At 50.2% G+C, this 20,250-nt stretch overlaps 1 protein-coding gene across 1 annotated transcript in view; it reads left to right on the top strand.

The window, feature by feature from the left end:
• The first annotated feature begins 1,802 nt into the window (after positions 1 to 1,802).
• Positions 1,803 to 20,250, top strand: part of UVRAG (UV radiation resistance associated) — a 176,622-nt gene continuing 158,174 nt past the window's right edge. The window contains exon 1 of the mRNA XM_009902903.2: positions 1,803 to 2,030. Coding sequence (XP_009901205.2) covers positions 1,950 to 2,030 — 81 coding nt within the window. The 5' untranslated portion in view covers positions 1,803 to 1,949. The remainder of the gene's footprint in view (positions 2,031 to 20,250) is intronic.

The following is a 20,250-nucleotide window of genomic DNA, read 5'->3' as shown; positions in this document are numbered from 1 at the left end:
TGCACACAACACAGCCTTCCCAGAGCCTCCCGGGCTGGTGGGAACAGGCATTTCCAGTGTCACAGCACATGCTGGGCACAGGCGTTGCAGTGCTGCTGCCGGGGCAGTGGGATGGGCGTTCCTGGCAGTGCAGGCAGGTGCTGCAGCACAACCTGAGCTGCTCCCCGGCACTGGGATGGGGACAGGTGTCTCCAGAGCAGCCACCTACACCAGGCCGGTGTTGCAGGGCACTGCGGGGACAAGTGGCCCAGGTCGGGTGCGGGGCCAGGACTGGCGCTCCTGGCGCTGTGTGGTATGTGAAGATGGTGTCAGCCTGATGGGGGTGGTACTTCTGGCTGGGATCAATGTTTGGATGTTGCCTGGGTGGGATGGAGGTGGGTACTTGGCAGGGGTAGCGTTGTTGCTTATCAGTGTATGCTGGCATCAGGGATGGCCTGAGGAAGGAAGAAGTGATGTGGGGCAGGCTGGTCTGTTGTGGGGCACACCGGTGTGATGCGAGGAAGGAGGAAGGGATGTGGGGCAGGCTGATCTGTTGTGGGGCACACTGGTGTGATGCGAGGAAGGAGGAAGGGATGTGGGGCAGGCTGATCTGTTGTCGGGCACACTGGTGTGATGCGAGGAAGGAGGAAGGGATGTGGGGCAGGCTGATCTGTTGTGGGGCACACTGGTGTGATGCGAGGAAGGAGGAAGGGATGTGGGGCAGGCTGATCTGTTGTGGGGCACACCGGTGTGATGCGAGGAAGGAGGAAGGGATGTGGGGCAGGCTGATCTGTTGTGGGGCACACTGGTGTGATGCGAGGAAGGAGGAAGGGATGTGGGGCAGGCTGATCTGTTGTGGGGCACACTGGTGTGATGCGAGGAAGGAGGAAGGGATGTGGGGCAGGCTGGTCTGTTGTGGGGCACACTGGTGTGATGTGAGGAAGGAGGAAGGGATGTGGGGCAGGCTGATCTGTTGTCGGGCACACTGGTGTGATGCGAGGAAGGAGGAAGGGATGTGGGGCAGGCTGGTCTGTTGTGGGGCACACCAGTGTGATGCGAGGAAGGAGGAAGGGATGTGGGGCAGGATGGTGTGACATGAGGCAGGTGTATATGCTGTGGGGAAGGCTGGTTTGCTGGGGGCAGGTTGGCCCCACAGGGGCAGGTGGATGTGTTGGGGTGCAGACTGGTGCAGTGCTGACAAGGTTGGTGTGTCGCTGGGCAGGGGGATGTGAAGTGGGGCAGCTCGGCGAGATGTGAGGCAGTCGGCCGTGATGTGAAACAGGCCGGTGAGATGCAAGGCAGGTGGACCTGATGTGGGGCATACCGGCTTACGGGCAGGGCGGGCTGGCACGACATGGGGCCGACCGCCCTTCCGTGAGGCTGCAGCTGGGGGCCTGCAGCCTGCCGGGACCGCAGCCCCAGGCGCCCCTCCGCAGGGCGCGGGCCGCTCGCCGTTGCCAGGCCGCTGCCGTTGCCGTTGCCATGGCGACAGCGCCCCCGCCCCCGCCCAGCAAAATATTTTCGTCCCACCACGTGATAAAAACAGCCCCCCCCCGCACACGTGACGGAGCACGGCGACGTCAATCAAATCCGCTTTTCTCCAATCGTCAGCCGCTCCTTCGGGCGTCGTCCCGCCTTCGGAAGTCGGCCCGCCAATGGACGCTGGCTGCCGTGCCAACGGTTTGACAGAAAGGGTTTGATTGACGTTCTGCTTAGCCAATAGCTTCTCAATAGTGCGCTCGGTGTTCTGCCTCGGTGGAACACTGGCCAATGAGCGGGCCGGACGCCCCCTTCCGCCCGCCCCCCAGCACTGCGGTAATATGGCTCCGTAGCCAGCGGTCCGGGCCGGTGCTCCTGCCGCCATTAACCCCTCGGTGCCCGGCGGCAGCGGTGGCGGCGCGGGGCGAGCGGCCCGCAGTGCTCATGCTCGGGCGCTGCAGCCGTTCCCCGGCCGTTGCCTTGCCGTGAGGATGAGTTCGGTCGCCGGCCCCGCCGCCTTACCCCCGGGCTCCGCCACCCGGGCCTTGCATGTGGAGCTGCCCTCGCAGCAGGTACGATGGGCCCCGGGGGGAAAAGGGTGACGGTGGCGTCCCTGGGCTGACATGTGGGGTGCGCTGGGCTCTATAGGGGGTACTCTCGGGGCTGGAAGGTGTCCTGAGGCATAGGGGTTTGCTCGCTGTTGTGTAGGATGCTCTGAGATGAAGAAGAGGTGCTCCTGAGGTGTGGGGTGCCCTGAGGTATGGAGGAGGTGCTCCCTGAAGGTGTTGGATGCTCTGCATGAAGGGGGATGCTTCCTTGGGCGGAGGTGTTCCCTGGGGTGGAGAAGGGGTCTCTCTGAGGTGAGGTGTGCCCTGAGAGGTGAAGGAGGTTGGTTGTTTCTTGGGGGTTGTGAGTGCACTGAGGTGTGAGATGCCCTAGGGAGGCTGCTGCCTGAGATACGGTGTCTGCTGAGAGGAAAAGAAAGTACTCCTTGGGGTGGACCAGGGTGTGTGCCCTCTGAGGTAAGGGGGTAGAGAGATGCTCCCTCAGCTGTAAGGGGAATGGTCCCTCAAGGCATGGGGCTGCCTGAGGCAGGTCCCTGCACTGATGGAATGCGGGTCCATGAGGCAAGGGGAGTTGAGCCCCTTCCTCTTGGTCTGGTCGGAAGATGAGAGAGTGAGGTCCCCTTTACATGGGGCAGGGGTCTGTGTGCCTCTTCCGGCAGCGCAGGAGAGTCAAGGGGTGAAGGGATGGGTTTCCTCTTCCTGAGAAGCTGCTTCTATGCCTGTAGAGATGCTGGGTGCAAACAAAAGCTGGGAGTTGCAGTATGTATCGATAACACCCAGATAAATTTGCCGTAAGCTTGGGTGAGGTGGGAGCAGCTGGGGGTGCCCTCTCCTCCCCTGCTGGGATGGGGCAGGGGGGAGGGGAGTGAGCGCAGTTAAATCGGAGCCTGTTCTGAAAAGTGGTGAAATGTTCCATCCCCATCACATCCTTCCTTCAGCTAACTCTGTGTTTTTTCCTGTTTGCTGATAGTTGGCTTTTGGTTTACTGGGCAACCGTCCCGTTGTTTTAATTTTGGAGAGCGTTAGGAGCAAGGTTAGGTGAGGAAGTCGAGGCTCTGCGTGAGGGTTTAGCAATCCCTATCGAACTCAGTCTGTGCCCTTTCACCTCATGCACGCAGTGACTTTAATTGCCCGGCAGCTTCAACAGCAGTGGTGGAGGCGGGGGATATAATTCCCTAGCAAAGGCATCCCTTGCTGTAGAAGCACTTCAAGATGTGAGTCTGGGCTCAAAGTTTTGGTTTGTTGCCTTGGTGCGGTCAATGTTATTGAGTAGACTTGAGCGGCGTGTTACCAGTTGTGAAAAGGAAGAGTTACTAGAGGAAAGATCAATAGGTGCCAAGTTGAAATGAAGATCTAACTGCTCCTCAGATAAACGTGGCTGACCAGGCAGCCACTTCTGGGCAAAGGGAGGGAGTGGAGACGGCCCTTGGCGGCTGGAGCTGTGCAAATAGTTGTTCTAAATGTGGGCCTGCTCTGTGATAGTGGACATAATAAACACGAGCACTGCTTGGGATGAGCTACACAGGGAGCCGTGGATCCTTCAGGAAATCAAGAATGGCCTTCTGCCTGCTGAACTTTTGGGTTTATTCTTTCTCAGGCTTGTGCAAGAACCAAGCAAATAAACGCTGCAGGGAGGAGCTTTAGTTCTTAGTGGTTGGATTTCGTCTGTGCAAGTGAGACCAAAACACAGGCTTTTTTTTTCCCCTTTTCCTAGGAGCAGAAATTTCTGTAGGAGTTTGTAGCAGCAGAAACTGACTCATCAATTATGGGATGTTCCAGTCGAGTAAATATTTAGTTTAAGCTAGTGGGATGTTTGTAGGGGTGCTGGAGAAACGTTACTGTAAGTGTAAGGCCGTGACAGAGTCTGAGGTATTGTTTTGCTGTGTGCCCTGCAAATAGGAGGACCCTGCGCTGAGGCGTCTGTCTCGGGGCTTGCAATCAAGTCGAGATGCTCCGACGCTGATAACAAATCATCCTCTTTCACTGTGTTATCTGAGCTTCAAAGTCTGTTACTGGCTTGCAAGATACCTTGCAGGGGCTAATCACCCTGCGGGTATTTTACTGCAGGATGATGAAAAAGAAGGGAAAAGTCACTCCAGCCTATTGCAGCACTTCTGTCATGCAAAAATCTGGCTGGTGTGAGCGTGGTGCTACGTCAGGCAAGGGAATTGTTTGCTACCTGCCAGCACAGAAATCAACTTAGGGATTTGTTCTGGTAGGCAGTTTCCCCTGGAACACCCAGTGCTGCATTATTTTTTTTTGACTGCTAGGATGGGAGGAAGATGGTCTGAGTCATGGCTATAAATCTCTCTAAAGATCCCGTTCCCCAGTAGTGAACTTAAAGGGAATGTTTTTAGTAGCTGCAGTGACTTTTTAACTGAAGTGCTGAAGGTGTGGTTTGGGTCTAGTCTAGATTTAATTGTACCCCTGAACCCCTGGAGGTGTTCAAGGGGAGACTGGACGTGGCACTTGGTGCCATGGTCTAGTCGTGAGGTCTGTTGGGACAGGTTGGACTTGATGATCCTTGGGGTCTCTTCCAACCTTAGTTATACAGTGATACTGTGAACTTCATGTTGGTGAGAAAACAAATCTGCCACTAGATACGTTTTCAGGAGTGAGAAGTCATGTCCAAAACCTTTTTACCAGTGGGATCACTTGTGTCTGTCTGACTAACCTTGTTTGTTGGTTGACAAGATGATCTGCCCTGCAAGTGCCTGCTGTTGTTGTATTCTGCTTTTTAAGTGGGAGAAATGGAGGCCATGGCTGTGAAGAAATGCATCTGGTTAAGCATAAAATGCCAATTTGTATCCCTAAATAGTTGTGCCAGGCCATGGTTTTCTTTTGCTAACAGGACTGAAATTGTCTTGGGAAATAATTCCACTATAAAAGCAGAGATTCTTCGGCATTTTCTCTTCCTAGTTGCTTAATGCAAGAAAAGCTGGAGTGGCATCATTACTCAAATGCTCCAGCTTCTCAGTCCTGTCACTTTAAGCAGCTCAAAGCAAAAGGAGAGGTGGTGGTGGTGGCGGGGGGAGCCAAACCTTTCAGATTTCTCCACTAGATGGAAGGGGCTGGAGGGGAAAAAAAAAATGCAGTATTAAGGGGGAGAGCGAGTCACGCCGCAGTCAAATGATCTGTTGAATGTTGCTCTGCTAATTGCTGACCAAAACAGATGTCGTGTGTGGTTGTCTAGAGACAGGAAAGCACATCTTTATGGGCTCCAGGAGCAGGGCCTCCAGTGCTTCCAACTTTTCCCTCGTGCTGCAGTTGATGAGCTTTCACTATCCCATGCTACATTAGTGAGAGTGGAGCTTTTAAAAGAGCTGTGAGGCAGTGCTTAAAGATCTGTAGGCTTGAATTGGAGCTGCATCTACTCTCGCACAAACTACTCTGCTGATACATGGTTTGTAGGGAGTGAATAAGGATGAAAAAGAAGCCACATTTTCTTCTTTTTTCTCTTAACCAAAATATTTTCAAGCAGTCAGTGGTGAAGGCAGTGAATCGGATCCATGCTCATAGACTGAAGCATCGCACTTGTTGAGGTGGTGAACCAGGGCATGCATAAACTGGTGGAGCAGAGGAAGACCTCTCAGAAATAATGGTGGCCAGCAAATTGATGGAGGGGATTCTGCCCCTCTGTTCTGCTGAGACCTCACCTGCAGTACTGGGTCCAGCTCTGGGGACCCCAGCCAAGAAAGATGTTAGGTGAGAGTCTTGTTCTTCATAAGGGTAGGGAGGCTCTACAGAGGGACTTGGATGGATTGGATCCATGGGCAGCATTAATGGGATGAGCTTTAACAAGGCCAAATGCCAGGTCCTGCACTTGGGTCACAACAATCCCAAGCAATGCAACAGGCTTGGAGCAGTGTGAGTGGAAAGCTGTCTGGCAGAAAGGGACCTGGGGGTGCTAATGGACAAGCAGCTGAATATGAGCAAGCAGTGTGCCCAGGGGGCCAGAAAAGCAAATGGCCTCCTGGCTGGCATTAGAAATGCTGTGTCCAGCAGGAGCAGGGAGGGGATTGTCCCCTGGGACTCAACTCTGGTGCATATGAGATCCATTCTGTAAAATTTCTTGTGCAAGAAATTGTTCCTTGAGTATTGTGGCCAGTTTTGAGCACCTCAAGTAGAAGAGAGATGTGGAGGTGCTGGAGTGAGTGCAGAGGAGGGCAGCAGAACTGGGGAAGGGCTTGGAGAATAAATCTGCTGGAGAGCAACTGAAGGAGCTGGGGATGGTTAGTTTGGAGAAGAGGAAGCTGAGGAGAGACCTCATTGCTGTCTACAGCTACCTGAAAGGACATTGTGGAGAGGTTGGTGCTGGTCTCTTCTCACAGGTAATTAGTGATAGAACAAGAGGGAATGACCTCAAGCTATGACTGAATAGGTTGAGACTGGACAATAGGAAAAACATTTTCACAGGAGTGGTCAGGCACTGGAATGTGCTGGGCAGGGGGTGGTGGAGCCCCCAAACCTGGATGTGTTTCAAGGTGGTTTGGATGTGGTGCTTGGGGCTATGGTTTAGGGGTGAGCTTTGTAGAGTAGGGATCTGGGTTGGACTTGGTGATCCTTGAGGGTCTTTTCCAACCTGTGACCTGTTGGAATGGTTCCAGAGGAGGCCACAAAACCAATGTGAGGGCTGGAAGCCTTCTGCTGTAAAGGCAGGCTAAAGGGAGTTGGGGTTTTCAGCCTGGAGAAGAGAAGGCTCTGGGAAGACCTTAGAACAGCCTTTCAGTACTTAGAGGTGGAAAGATGGAAGTTGAACATTTTAGCAGGGCCTGTAGTTTCAAAGAGGGGAGATCAGACCAAATAGAAGGAAGAGGTGCCCAGAGAGGTGGTAGATGCCCCATCCCTGGGGCATCCGTCAAGTTGGAGGAGGCTCTGAGCCACCTGAGCTAGTTGAACGTGTCCCTGCTTACTGCAGTGGGGTTGGTCTAGATGATGTTTAAAGTCCCTTCCAATCCCAAACATTCTATGAAAATGTCTGGAACCATTTCAGAAAATGGCAAAAATGTTCCCTCTTATTGTGTTGTGATAAAGATGGAGACAGAAGAAAAGGAAACAAAACCCAGCATAGATTCCAGCATAGCAGAATCATAGAATTGTTAGGGGGAAGAGACCTCAAGGATCATCCAGTTCCAACCCCCCTGCCATGGGCAGGGACACCTCACACTACATTAGGTTGCCCAGAGCCACATCCATCTTGGCCTTAAAAACCTCCAGGGACCCCTGGAGGTTTTTGCCTCCCTGGGCAACCTGTTCCAGTGCCTCATGGTGAAGAACTTCTTCCTAACATCCAATCTGAATCTACCCATTTCTATTTTTTTTCCTATTCCCTCCAGCCCTATCACTCCCTGACACCCTAAAAAGTCCCTCCCCAGCTTTCTTGTGGCCCCCTTCAGATACCAGAAGGCCATAATTAGGTCTCCTTGGTGTCTTCTCTTCTCCAGACTGAACAACCCCAGCTCTCTGTCTGTCCTCATAGGAGAGCAGCTCCAGCCCATCCTTGCAGCCCTTCTCTGCACATGCTCCAGCACCTCCAGATCCTTTCTGTAGTAGGGGCTCCAGAACTGGACACAGTGCTCCAGGTGGGGTCTCACCAGAGTGGAGTAGAGGAGGAGAATCACCTCCCTTGACTTGCTGGCTATGCTTCTCTAGATGCAGCCCAGGATATGATTGGCTTTCTGGGCTGCAAGTGCTCACTGTTTGCTCATAGTAGATGAGTAGAGAGTTGCAGGTGTAACAGCTTAGCACTGCTGTGTCTTGGCTGATGGTAAAGTATTTGCAACAGTCATTCCCAACTGGTTTGACTGTGCACCATCTGCAGGGAGAGTGCTCTTCAGCTGGTTGCATCTCTGCCCCCAGTCCTTGCCAGGTGTAATGTAAAATGCTTGATCTCGTGTTGCTGATTCCTATTGGCTTGACTGATGGATGATCTGTTGCAAGAAGCTCTCTTCAGAAGGCCATCTGTGGCTTACTTCCAAATTGCAGGGGGAAAACACTGTGGTGTTTAGTCTGTACATTAGGCAGTCCTGTAATGAGACCACAAATCAGCTCCATCATGGTCTGCTGTATTCCCAGGAAGTTGTTCAACTATTGAACTCCCCTCATTGGTACTTTGATGTAAGCAATTCTGTTCCCTGGAGCTTGCTTGGGTAGTGGGGGGGTAAAAGAAAAAGATTTTATGGATACTAAGGCAGACAGGAGGAGCTGCAAGATGGAGTTCAGAGTCTTTTGTATCACAGGTTTTAGTTGCAGTTCAGTGTTGATCAACCGTGTTTCTGTGGTGATGTCCACAGTGGGTTTCCAAGGTGAAAATCAAACACTTTGATATATTGCTTGGGAGGGAGTTGGACATTTTCAGCTAACTATGAACATGGTGGTAAGAAGGCAAGGGGTAAACTGTGCCACTGTGCACAGCTGTGAATACTGTTGGACCAAAGTCCAGGTGACCCAATATTTTCTCTTTCGCTTCATCTTCTGCCAGATGGTGAAAGTTTCTCTGGGAAGGAACAGCAGTAAGCTTTCAGCCGCAGACATCAGAAGTAGGTGTGGGAAGGAACAGCAATGAGCTTTCAGCCACAGACATCAGAAGTAGGTAGCAGTCTGTGAACTTCCCAAGTTTTCAACTAGTTCTCTGTAGCCTCTGTTCACTTTTAGACTGAGATTCGTTAAAAACCAGTTGGAGTTTGGTGGAGTTTTAGGAGCCCAAGAGTAGAACTTAGGAAGCACAAATCCTGGGGCTTCCATATGAGCTTAACTCTGGGAGCAGCTGAGTTGCCATAGTGTGGGACAGAGGCTTGAGGTAAGGACAAGAGACCTGAAGTGGTTCCATGATGAGCCATGTGAGGTTTCCACACACTGGTCTTCAGCAAACTGCAGAGCCTCACCTTTGTTTATACTCAGCACTGATAAAAGCTTGTCAGACTAGATTCATATTGGTCATATGAAGTGCATGGGGACATTCCAAGCAGTTGGGCAAGTGTCACATGGTCAGGATATCTTTTCACCCATCCTACCACCACTCAGACAGTGGCTTGTCCCCATCCTAAACCTGTTTGAGAGGGAAAGGCCCTGGAGTGTGTCCAGAGAAGGACAATGATGCTGGTGAAGGGCCTGGAGCACAGGACGTGTGAGGAGCATCTGAAGGAGCTGGGGTTGTCAGTCTGGGGAAGAGGAGGCTGTGGGGTGACCTCATTGCTCTCTACAACTACTGGAAAGGAGGTTGGAGCCAGGGGCAGGCAGCCACTTCTCCTTGGTGTCAAGCAACAGGACTAGAGGAAATGGTTTCAAGATGTGTCCAAGGGAGGTTCAGGCTGGATGCTAGGAAATATTTCTTCACAGAGAGGGTTCTCAAACATCGGAACAAGCTGCCCAGGACAGTGGAGTTGCCATCCCTGGAGGTGTTTAAGCAACCTGTGGACCTGGCACTTAGGGACTTGTTTTACTGTTAACCCTTCAGTGCTGGTTTGAGGGTTGGACTGGATGAGCTTTGAGGTCTCTTCCAACAGGATCTTTTCTGTGTTTTCAATACTGAAGATGAAGATCTTATTCAGGAACTGAAAAACTTCTTCTAGCCAAACAAAGTTCCAAAGTGGTAGAAGGAAAATCCCCCCTGCCTCCAATCTACTTTGGGCATAAAATAATCCAGAGAGCAGGGACATTTTCAACTAGACCAAGTTCCTCAGAGCCCCATCCAGCCTGACCTGGAGCAATTGTCTAGGTGCAGAAGGTGGTATTTTAAGGAGAGGTACTGAAAGATTACTCAAAGCCTTTGAAAGTCCTTGGTGTGGACACTGAAAAATGTCTTTTCCAGGTTTCCACTCTTACTCTGTGATCCTTCTTATAAAGAAATGAGGAGTTGATTGCAAGGCCTATAAATATTTCACTGATGACCTGGAATTCAAGATTCATCCATCCTGTAAAATTTCTTGTGCAAGAAAGTGTTCCATCTCGAGCTACAGCTCAAGAAATGATGTATTCTAAACACTTAATAATTCTGCAGCTTTGGAGATTTTAGTCACTGCAGGAGCTGAACAGAAATGCTTCAGAAATTTGTGTTGCTGGCCTGGTTGAACCCAGGGTGCAGAGGAATGAAAGTCCTGAGTGAAGTGAACTTTAAAGCAAAAGATGTGGTTGGGTTTGGTTTGGTTTGGTTTTTCTTTTGAAAGTACTTCTGGGAAGGACTTCCCAGGATTATAAAAGGAAGTTTTCCTAGATTGAAGGCATTTCTGGCTTCCAACAATGCTCTTTATTCCCCCATGCTCTTTAACATCTTTATTGATGATCTGGATGAGGGCATTGAGTCCGTCATCAGTAAATTTGCAGATGACACCAAGCTGGGGGCAGGAGTTGATCTGCTGGAGGGTAGAGAGGCTCTGCAGAGGGACCTTGACAGGCTGGACAGATGGGCAGAGTCCAAGGGCTTGAGATTGAATGCATCCAAGTGCCAGGTGCTGCACATTGGCCACAGCAACCCCATGCAGTGCTACAGGCTGGGGTCAGAGTGGCTGGAGAGCAGCCAGGCAGACAGGGACCTGGGGGTGCTGGTTGATGGTAGACTGAACATGAGCCTGCAGTGTGCCCAGGCAGCCAGGAGGGCCAATGGCATCCTGGCCTGCATCAGGAACAGTGTGGCCAGCAGGAGCAGGGAGGTCATTCTACCCCTGTACACTGCACTGGTTAGGCCACACCTTGAGTACTGTGTCCAGTTCTGGGCCCCTCAGTTTAAGAAAGATGCTGACTTGCTGGAAGGTGTCCAGCGAAGGGCAACAAAGTTGGTGAGGGGTTTGGAACACAGCCCTATGAGGAGAGACTGAGGGAGCTGTGGTTGATTAGCCTGGAGAGGAGGAGACTCAGGGGTGACCTTATTGCTCTCTACAACTACCTGAAGGGAGGTTGTAGGCAGGCAGAGGTTGGTCTCTTCTCCCAGGCAACCAGCACCAGAACAAGAGGACACAGTCTCAAGCTGTGCCAGGGGAGGTTTAGGCTGGAGGTTAGGAAGAAGTTCTATACAGAAAGAGTGATTGCCCATTGGAATGTGCTGCCTGAGGAGGTGGTGGAGTCCCCATCATTGGAGGTGTTCAGGAGGAGACTTGATGGGGTGCTTGGTTGCATGGTTTAGTTGATTAGGTGGTGTTGGATGATAGGTTGGACACAATGATCTTGAAGGTCTCTTCCAACCTGGTTTATTCTAATAAACAACCCCAGATTTTCAGCAGTCAGCAGTGGCAATGCAGTACGTTGGATAGCTCATAGAATCGTTAAGGTTGTAAAGGGCCTCCAAGATTGTCAACTCCAACTATTAGCCTAACACTGCCAAGTGCACCACTGAACCATGTCCCTAAGCACCACTTCTGCATGCTTTTTGAACGCTTCCAGGGATGGTGACTCTACCACCTCCCTGGGCAGCCTGTTCCAGGGCTTAACCACTCCTTGAGTGAAGAAGTTCTTCCTAATACCTAACTGAAACCTCCATTGGTGCAACTTGATTCTGTTTCCTTTTGTCCTGGTCCTTGTTTCCTTCACCTTGCCACAACCTCCGTTTAGGGAGTTGTAGAGAGTGAGAAGATCACCCTTCAGCCTGCTGTTCTCCTGAGTAAATGCCCCCAGTTCCCTTAGCAACTCCTCATAGGATTTTTGCTCTAGACCCTTCACCAGGTGTGTTGCCCTTCTTTGGACATGCTCCAGCCCCTCAATGTCCTTCTTGGAATCACAGATTCATTTTGGCTGGAAAAGACCTCTAAGATTATCAGCCTAACACTACCATGACCATTAAACTATGTCCTGAAGTGCCATGTCTACACATGTTTTTGAACACCTCCAGGAAGGGTGACTCCAACACCTCCCTGGGCAGCCTTGTTGGAGTGAGGGGCTCAAAACAATCCAGTATTTGAGGTGCAGTCTCAGTAGTGTTGGGTACAGGAGCTTGATCCCCTAGCCCTGGGATGCTTAGATACTTGAAGTGATCAAAGTGAGTGGAGACAGGGAAACATGAGAAGACTCTGAGTGAATCAGAACAAGGCTAAAACTTCAATGACTTTCTTTAAAGGTGCAAGTCACTCATAACAACTTGAGGAATGTGGTTGAAATGGGAGATTCAAAATGTGCTGGCAGATGAGTTTGAGAGGTCTTGTATGGAATGTGTCCAGAGAAGGGCAACAAAGCTGTGGAGGGGTTTGGAGCACAGCCCTGTGAGGAGAGGCTGAGAGCAGTTGGGATTGCTTAGCCTGGAGAGGGGGAGGCTCAGGAGAGACCTTATTGCTCTCTACAACTACCTGAAGGGAGATTGTAGCCAGGTGGGGGTTGGTCTCTTCTCCCAGGCAGCCAGCACCAGAACAAGAGGTCATAGTCTCAAGCTGTGCCAGGGGAGGTTTAGGCTGGAGGTTAGGAAGAAGATCTTCACAGAAAGAGTGATTTGCCATCGGAATATGCTGCCCAGGGAGGTGGTGAAGTCACCATCACTGGAGGTGTTAAGGAAGAGACTGGATGGGGCACTTGGTGCCATGGTTTGGTTGATTGTGTTGGATGATAGGCTGGACTCTTATGAATCTCAAAGGTCTTTTGCAACCTGGTCTATTCTATTCTATAGAAGTGAAGAAAGCTGCTTCATGGGCTCAGGGCTGCACCTGAAGTCATTTTCCAATTAGAAGAGTGTGAAAAGAGTATCTTTTAAAATACTTTTATATTGTTGTATTCCACTGAGTAATATGAAAACAGAAGAGTGACTTCTGAATATTTTACTTCCTCTTTCCTACTAAATATGCCAGGGGAAATCAGAGCAGCGGATGGAAAGTGTCAGATTTGAATATGGCTTTCACTTCTCCTTGCCTTTAAATGCCAAGCAGGGAGGGAAGTGCTGCTGCAGCAAACCAGCACGATGGGAGTGTGGACCTGGTGCTCTTACACAGAGTCCTGGTGAGGTGTGGTTTGGAAGGGGCCTCTGGAGATCGTGAAGCTCAACAAGGCCAAGTGCAATGTCCCACAGCGAGGTTGGGGCAATCCCAAGGACAAATACAGGCTGGGAGGAAAATGGCTGGAGCGTAGTCTGCGGGAGAAGGACTTGGGGGTGTCAGCTGATAAAAATCTGAGGGTGGGCCAGCAATGGTCACAGGCAGCCCAGAAGGCAGCCATGTGCTGGGTTGCTGTAGTAATATGGTTTCTTTATTTGTTTTTAAGAAATGTTCAACAATTTTTTTACATCCAGCCTATACTTAAGCTAAGTTGGGGACTTCCACTCCTCCCAGTGGCAAACAGCCTCTAGCGAGTCCCATAGGGACCAACAACTTCGAGGCGAGCTTTTAATGGCATCGGCGAGCACCATCTCTGTAAGCCAGGTGAAGCCAAGTGGCTGTTGTTGGTTATGCTCTGTAGCTGCTCAGGGTGCACCTTGGGGTCACCATTTGTAGAATAGACTAGAATTAACCAGGTTGGAAGAGACCTTTGAGATCGAGTCCAGCTTATCATGTGACACTATCCAATCAACTAAACCATGGCACCAAGTGCCCCATCCAGTTTCTTCCTAAACACCTCCAGGGATGGTGACTCCACCACCTCCCTGGGCAGCACATTCCAATGGCCAATCGCTCTTTCTATGAAAAACTTCTTCCTAACCTCCAGCCTAAACCTCCCCTGGCGCAGCTTGAGACTGTGTCCTCTTGTTCTGGTGCTGGTTGCCTGGGAGAAGAGACCAACCCCCACCTCTCTACAACCTCCCTTCAGGTAGTTGTAGAGAGCAAATAAGGTCTGCCCTGAGCCTCCTTTTCTCCAGGCTGAGCACCCCCAGCTCCCTCAGCCTCTCCTCATAGGGCTGTACTCCAAACCCCTCAAAAAAACAGAACCACCTGTCTCTCACCCCAGGTGGGACTTGAGCCCCCAAGCCCTGACTTAGAAGGCCAGTAGTCACATGGTTTTGGTGTTTGATCACCCTGGAGTCACTACAAGCACAGCTTCCAGGCCAAGATGTTACCAGGTGAAGTCGTTTGTTACGTTACACAGCAGAGTTGCATACTCTTTCAGACAGCACAGGTGTCACATCTTCATTGGCTGTTTGCTACTGGCATGTGTGTAATTAAGACACACAACAGGTTAAAATGGCAAACCAACTTTTCAGCACCTCCAACCAAATTCTGCCAAGTCTTTGTCCTCAGTTACAAGGGGCTTACATTCTTTTCTAAGGCAAAGATTAAACAATGGCCTTCTCTAACTCAAGCAAAGGCAAATCTTCCCCTGCAGGCTGCATCCAAAGCAGTGAGAGCAGCAGGACAGGGAGGGGATTTTGCTCCTCTGCTCTGGTGAGACCCCACATGGAGCACTGCGTCTAGTTCTGGCATCAACAGCACCAAAGGGACATGGGACTGCTGCAGTGGGTCCAGAGGAGGCCACAAAGATGATTTGGGGGGTGGAGCACCTCTCCTATGGGGACAGGCTCTTCAGCCTGGAGAAGAGAAGGCTCTGGGGGAGACCTTAGCAGCCTTCCAGTACCTAAAGGGAGCCTACAAGAAAGTCAGGAAGGGACTTTTTGCTAGCACTTGTAGTGATAGGACAAGGGGCAATGGATTGAAGCTGGAAGAGGGGAGATTTAGACTGGAGATTAGGAAGAGATCCTTTACAGTGAGGGTGGTGAGACATTGGAACAGGTTACCTAGGGAGGTTGTGGATGCCTCCTTCATGGAAGTGTTCAAGGCCAGGTTGGATGAGGCCTTGAGCAACCTGGTCTAGTGGATGGTGTCCCTGCCCATGGCGTGGATGTTGGAAGCAGATGATCTTTAAGGTCCCTTCCAACCCAACCCATTCTATGATTTTGGGCAGGGTTAGGAAGTGTTCTTAATTGAGTGAAGGAATAGTCTTGGTGTCTGGAAACCAAAGACTCATTCCTCCTTTATGAAGAGAGGCTTAATGGTTTGCCCTTGGCTTGTCATCCAGCAGCATGATGATCACTAATATGCTTCACATTATTAATCAGCATGTCCTGTTTGCTTGTAGAACCTGATGCATAAATAAAATCAAGTGTTTCTTTAAGGTCAGAAGTACCTTAGCTTGGATTTGATTTGTGCTTGATTCCATAAGTCCCTCGATTACTGTTTGGGTCCCTCCTTCTGAGCATCATTTTGTTTTTCATTGCTTATTTGGTACTCCCAGGTCATTCCCATTGCTAATATGGATTAGTGGCCTTTTGCCCAAGGTGATGTTAAGAGGCTTAAGGGACTTCTATAAACTCCTACAGCATGTTGTTAATGAGGTGAGACTTGCACCCTCCTGGTCTCTTTGCTGCCCTGTGCATAGTTCTGGGGTGCATCGAGTCTGGCAAGCAGCTCGAGGGAGGTTCTGCCCCCCATCTGCTCTGCCCTGATGAGGCTACATCTGAAATCACTGTGTCCAGTTGTGGGCAATCCTGTTCAAAGACAGAGACGTAGTGGAGAGGGTACAGAAAAGGACTGCTAAGATGCTGAGGCTACTGGCATATCTCTCTTATGGCAAAAGACTGAGAGAATTGGGGCTTTTTGGCCTGGAAAAGAGAAGACAGAAGGGGAGATCTCATAAATCCCTTATCAATACTTGAAGAGTGGGTGGGTGTCAGGAGGATGGGACCAGGCTTTTTTTCAGTGGTGCCCAGTGACAGGACAAGGGGTAATAGGCAAAAACTTGAGCATAAGCTCATTCTAAACATGAGGGGCAGCTTCTTTAAGGGTGTCAGAGCACTGTCCCAGTCTGCCCTGAGAGGTGGTGGAGTGTCCCATTTCTGGAGACATTCAGAACCCACCTGGACCTGTTCTTGTGTGGCCTTCATGAGGTGAAGCTGCCTTGGCAAGGGGATTGCACTTGATAATCTCCAGAGGTCTCTTCCAGACCCTGCCTGTCTGTGATTCTGTTATTCTTGTGTCATGTCTTTCATCTTACAAGTGAATAAATATTTATTTAGACAAACTCAGGGGGGAAACATCAACAAAGAAAGCTGATATTTGTAAGTGCTGCTTCTTAAAGGTCTTTGGTTAAAAGTGGAGTGGCTGCATCTAGTGTCCTTAAACACCCAGCAAGAAGAGTTTTGCCTGGCCAGCAGTCAGTGCTTGTAAGATTTTCTTAACCCCAGTTGAGAGCAATTTTATTTAGGGTCTGCTGGCAGTTTTTATTCCTCAGATCTCTGCTTTTGCCAGCTTGCTTGGTCTGTGGCTCTTGATGTTGTAGTGACCATAACCAAACACAGCTGTTGAAACAATACTCAGAAGTTCATTTGCTTCAGTCTCTGCATGGGCTTGTGAGTTTGCTTTTGAACCCTTCCTGCTATCATTACATTTAAGTACATTCTGTGTTTTGATTCTTGTTTTGTCACACAGAATCACAGCGTGATGGGTGTTGGCAGGCCACTTCTAGAGATCACCTAGCCCAACCCCTCTGCTAAGGCAGGGTCCTCTAGGCCTGGTTGTCTGGGTTCATGACCAGTTGAGTTGGGACTCTCTCTAGAGGTGGACACTCCACAACCTCTCTGGGCATCCTGTTCCAGGTCTCTGATACCCTCAAAGAAAAAAAAGTTGTCCTCTTGTTCAGGTGGAACCTCCTTGGTTCCAGTTTGTAGCCATTGCCCCTTGTCCTGTCACTGGGTATCACTGAAAAGAGTCTGGCTCCATCTTCTTGCCCTCTGGTTGTCTTATTGATTCTGAGCTCTGTGGCTGGAAGGAGAACGTTTCTTGCTTCTGGTGAGCAGTTTACTTCATTGCTCTCAGGCAGAACCTGAGCTCTGAGTTGCTTCTGAGGGTAAATTAAGTTCAGTGAGGAAGAAGTTTGCTGGGTGAGCTGGTAAGAGAGGGTGCAAAGGAGGATAGACTAAAGGACTTGGCTAACTTTAAGAGCAATATACAGCTGTGTCATTTTTTTTGTGTGATTTTTTTTTTCCCCCCAGTTGCTACATAATAAGCATCTTAATTATTTTCTGATACTACTGTTGCTATTTTCATTACCATTGAAGGAGCAGGTTGTGCCAGAGACTGACGTATTTTGTCAGATATAGCACTGACTTCATTCGTTGCAGTCTCTAGCTGTGGGTTGAGCTAACAGAGTGCTGGTTTACAATCACACAATGGTTTGGGTTGGAAGGGACCTTCAAGATCATCTAGTTCCAATTCCCCTGCCATGATCAGGGTCACCTTCTATGAGATCAGGTTGGTCAAACCCCCAGCCAGCCTGGCCTTAAACACTTGCAGGAAGAGGACATCCACAGCTTCTCTGGGCAATCTGTGCCTGTCTTTCACCACCCTGACAGTAAAGAATTTGTGTACATTCAGTCTGAATCTCTCCTCTCTCAGTTTAAAGCCATCACCCCATGTCCTATCACTACATGCCCTTGCAAAAGCCCCTCCCCAGCTTTTTTCCTAGGTCTCCTTTAAAGCACTGAAAAGCCACAATAAGGTCTCCTTGAAGCCTTTTCTTCTCCAGGCTGAACAACCCCAACTCTCTCAGGCTGCCCTCATAGGGAAGGAATACTTTGTGTTCAAGCAGCTGGAGAATGAAGATACTTCCGCAGAGGCCATGTCAAATAGAGATGTTCTTCTTTCTCTTCCACTTTCTCCCTATGTGAGTCATGGAGACCCAGTGCCTTTTGGACATCTTCCATGTGCTGACTTTTGTGGTTGAAAGTCTGAGTTTTGGTGGAGTATGGATGATTAGAAACCTGTTGCCCTTCTTGGGACAAGCTTCAGCACCTCAATGTCCTTGTGGTGAGGAGCCCGAGACTGAATCCAGTATCTGAGGTGTGGTTTCACTGGTGCAGCGTACCGGGGGACAATCACCGTTCTCATCTTGCTGGCCACACTAGTGCTAAGCCAAGCCAGGATGCTGTTGGCCTTCTTGGCCCCCTGGGCATGTGCTGGCTCTTCTTGAGGTGCCTGTGGACCAACACCCCCAGGTCCTTTTAGCCAGGCAGCTTTCTGACTGCTCTTCCCTAATCCTAAAGCATTTCATAGGGTAGTTGTGATGTAGGTGAAGGTGACCTTGTTGAACCTCATCCAGCTGGTTTTGGCCCATTAATCCAGCCTGTACAGATCCCTCTATAGAGCCTTAATGTGTCCAAGTGAAAGCTCTTTTCTGTCTGAAGTGAACAATTCCAAAGACTCTTGGATGCCCATAAGTGTAAAGAAAGGGAATTAAGCATCTGTGAAGTAAAATCCCCAGTCGTGTGTCTCTGAAAACTTCGAGTCCATGTTGGTGAAAGTTTAGCCTTCTTTGTGGTCCTTTAGTGTGGGTAAAACACAGCAGATCTAATGTCTCTCATTCCTTGCATGCAATCTTTAGGAAATTGAGGGAAGAAAGTGGTTTGTGTTTGTGCTGCATCTTCACAGGAAGTAAAGCAGTTGGGTTCCTACCCCACATCTTTGAACTGCTGTTAGCCTCAGGCATAACTTTTTGAAGTCTGCTGCCAGAAAGGAGCTCCATCTTAGAAAGGGAAATGAGGTAGTGAGCTGCTGCTGAACCCAACCACTTGAGGTGAGGAGATTGAGTTATGAAGGGATGCAATTATGAAGAGATTCATTGAATTCATGGTTGTGTAGCTCTGAGGACCTGGCTGTCCTCAAGTGTGTGCTGAAAGGGCATTGAAATAGAATTCCAAAAATTCCTTGTGGGGTGTCCTACAAAACTGCACATCAAATGCTTCTGCTTAGCTTCTGAAGTAGAGCTGAAGTCACATGTGGCTCTCTTGACTCTGAGCTGTCAAAAACTGAACTGTGGAAAACTGTGTAATGACAAAAACTCTAAATAAATCTTCTGAGTGAGGAGCTGGAGTGCAAGGCTGTGAGGAGCTGGAGTGCAAGGCGAGGCTGAGGGAGCTGGGGCTGTTTAGCCTGGAGAAGAGGAGGCTCAGGGGAGACCTCATTGCTCTCTACAACTACCTGAAGGGAGATTGTAGCCAGGTGGGGGTTGGTCTCTTCTCCCAGGCAACCAGCACCAGAACAAGAGGACACAGTCTCAAGCTGCACCAGGGTAGGTTTAGGCTGGAGGTGAGGAGAAAGTTCTTTACAGAGGGAGTCATTACCCATTGGAATGTGCTGCCCAGGGAGGTGGTGGAGTCGCCATCCCTGGAGGTGTTCAAGAGGGGATTGGATGTGGCACTTGGTGCCATGGGTTAGTAGTCATGAGGTGTTGGGTGGCAGGTTGGACTTGATGATCTTTGAGGTCTTTTCCCAACCTTATTGATTCTATGATTTTCTTGGCCTTGCTATGGTTTTAAGTAACAACACAGCACAATAGTGCCTGAACTTCTTTCCTGTAAGGGTGGCAGAGCACTGGAACAGGCAGGCTGCCTGAAGAGTAGAGTCTTGTTCTCTGGGGAAATACAGAACTCATCTGGACACAATCTTGGGCAGCTGCCCTGATTTGAACTAGGACAGAATTAAACCTGGTCAAGCTGGAGAGGTGGGGCCAGGTGAACCTCATGAGGTTCAAAAAGAGCAAGTGCAGGGTTATGCAGTTGGGCAGGATAAATTCTCACTCTCAATACAGAATGGGAGAGGAGGTGATAGAAAACAGCCCTGAGGAAAAGGACTTGGGGGTGCTGGGGGGGAGAAGCTGGACAGGAGCAGGCAGTGTGAGCTTGCAGCGCAGAAGGCCAAGGGCAGCCTGGGCTGCAGCCAAAGCAGCGCTGGCAGCAGAGCCAGAGAGGTGATTCTGCCACTTTGCTCTGCTCTGGGGAGACCTCAGCTGCAGTGCTGTGTGCAGGTCTGGAGCCCTCAGCACAGCAAGGACCTGGAGCTGATGGAGCAGGTCCAGAGGAGGGCCAGGAAAATGCTCAGGGGGTTGGAGCAGCTCTGCTGTGAGGCCAGGCTGAGGGAGCTGGGGGTGTTCAGTCTGGACAAGAGAAGGCTCTGGGGCATCCTAATAGCAGCCTGCCAGTACCTGAAGTGGGCTACTGGAAGGATGCAAGAGACTGTTTGCAAAGGCCTGCAGTGCCAGGACAGGGGACAATGGCTTCAAACTAGAGAAATGCAGATATAGATTGGATTTCAAGAAGCTGTTCACTATGAGGGTGGTGGAACAGTGGAACATGTTGCTCAGGGAGGTGGTTGAGGTCCCATCCCTGGAGATACTCAAGGTAAGACTTGATGGGGCTCTGGGCAACCTGATCTGGTGGAGGATGTCCCAGCTGACTGCAGAGGGGGTTGGATTGCATGACTTTAGGAGGTCCCTTCTGGCCTGGACCATTCTAAGATTCTAATTCTGTTCAGTGATTGTAATTTTCAGCTCT

This window comes from Dryobates pubescens, chromosome 10 (genome assembly GCF_014839835.1).
Source record: "Dryobates pubescens isolate bDryPub1 chromosome 10, bDryPub1.pri, whole genome shotgun sequence".
Classification (NCBI taxonomy): Eukaryota; Metazoa; Chordata; class Aves; order Piciformes; family Picidae; genus Dryobates; species Dryobates pubescens.
This window is presented reverse-complemented; position numbering and strand designations above follow the sequence as displayed.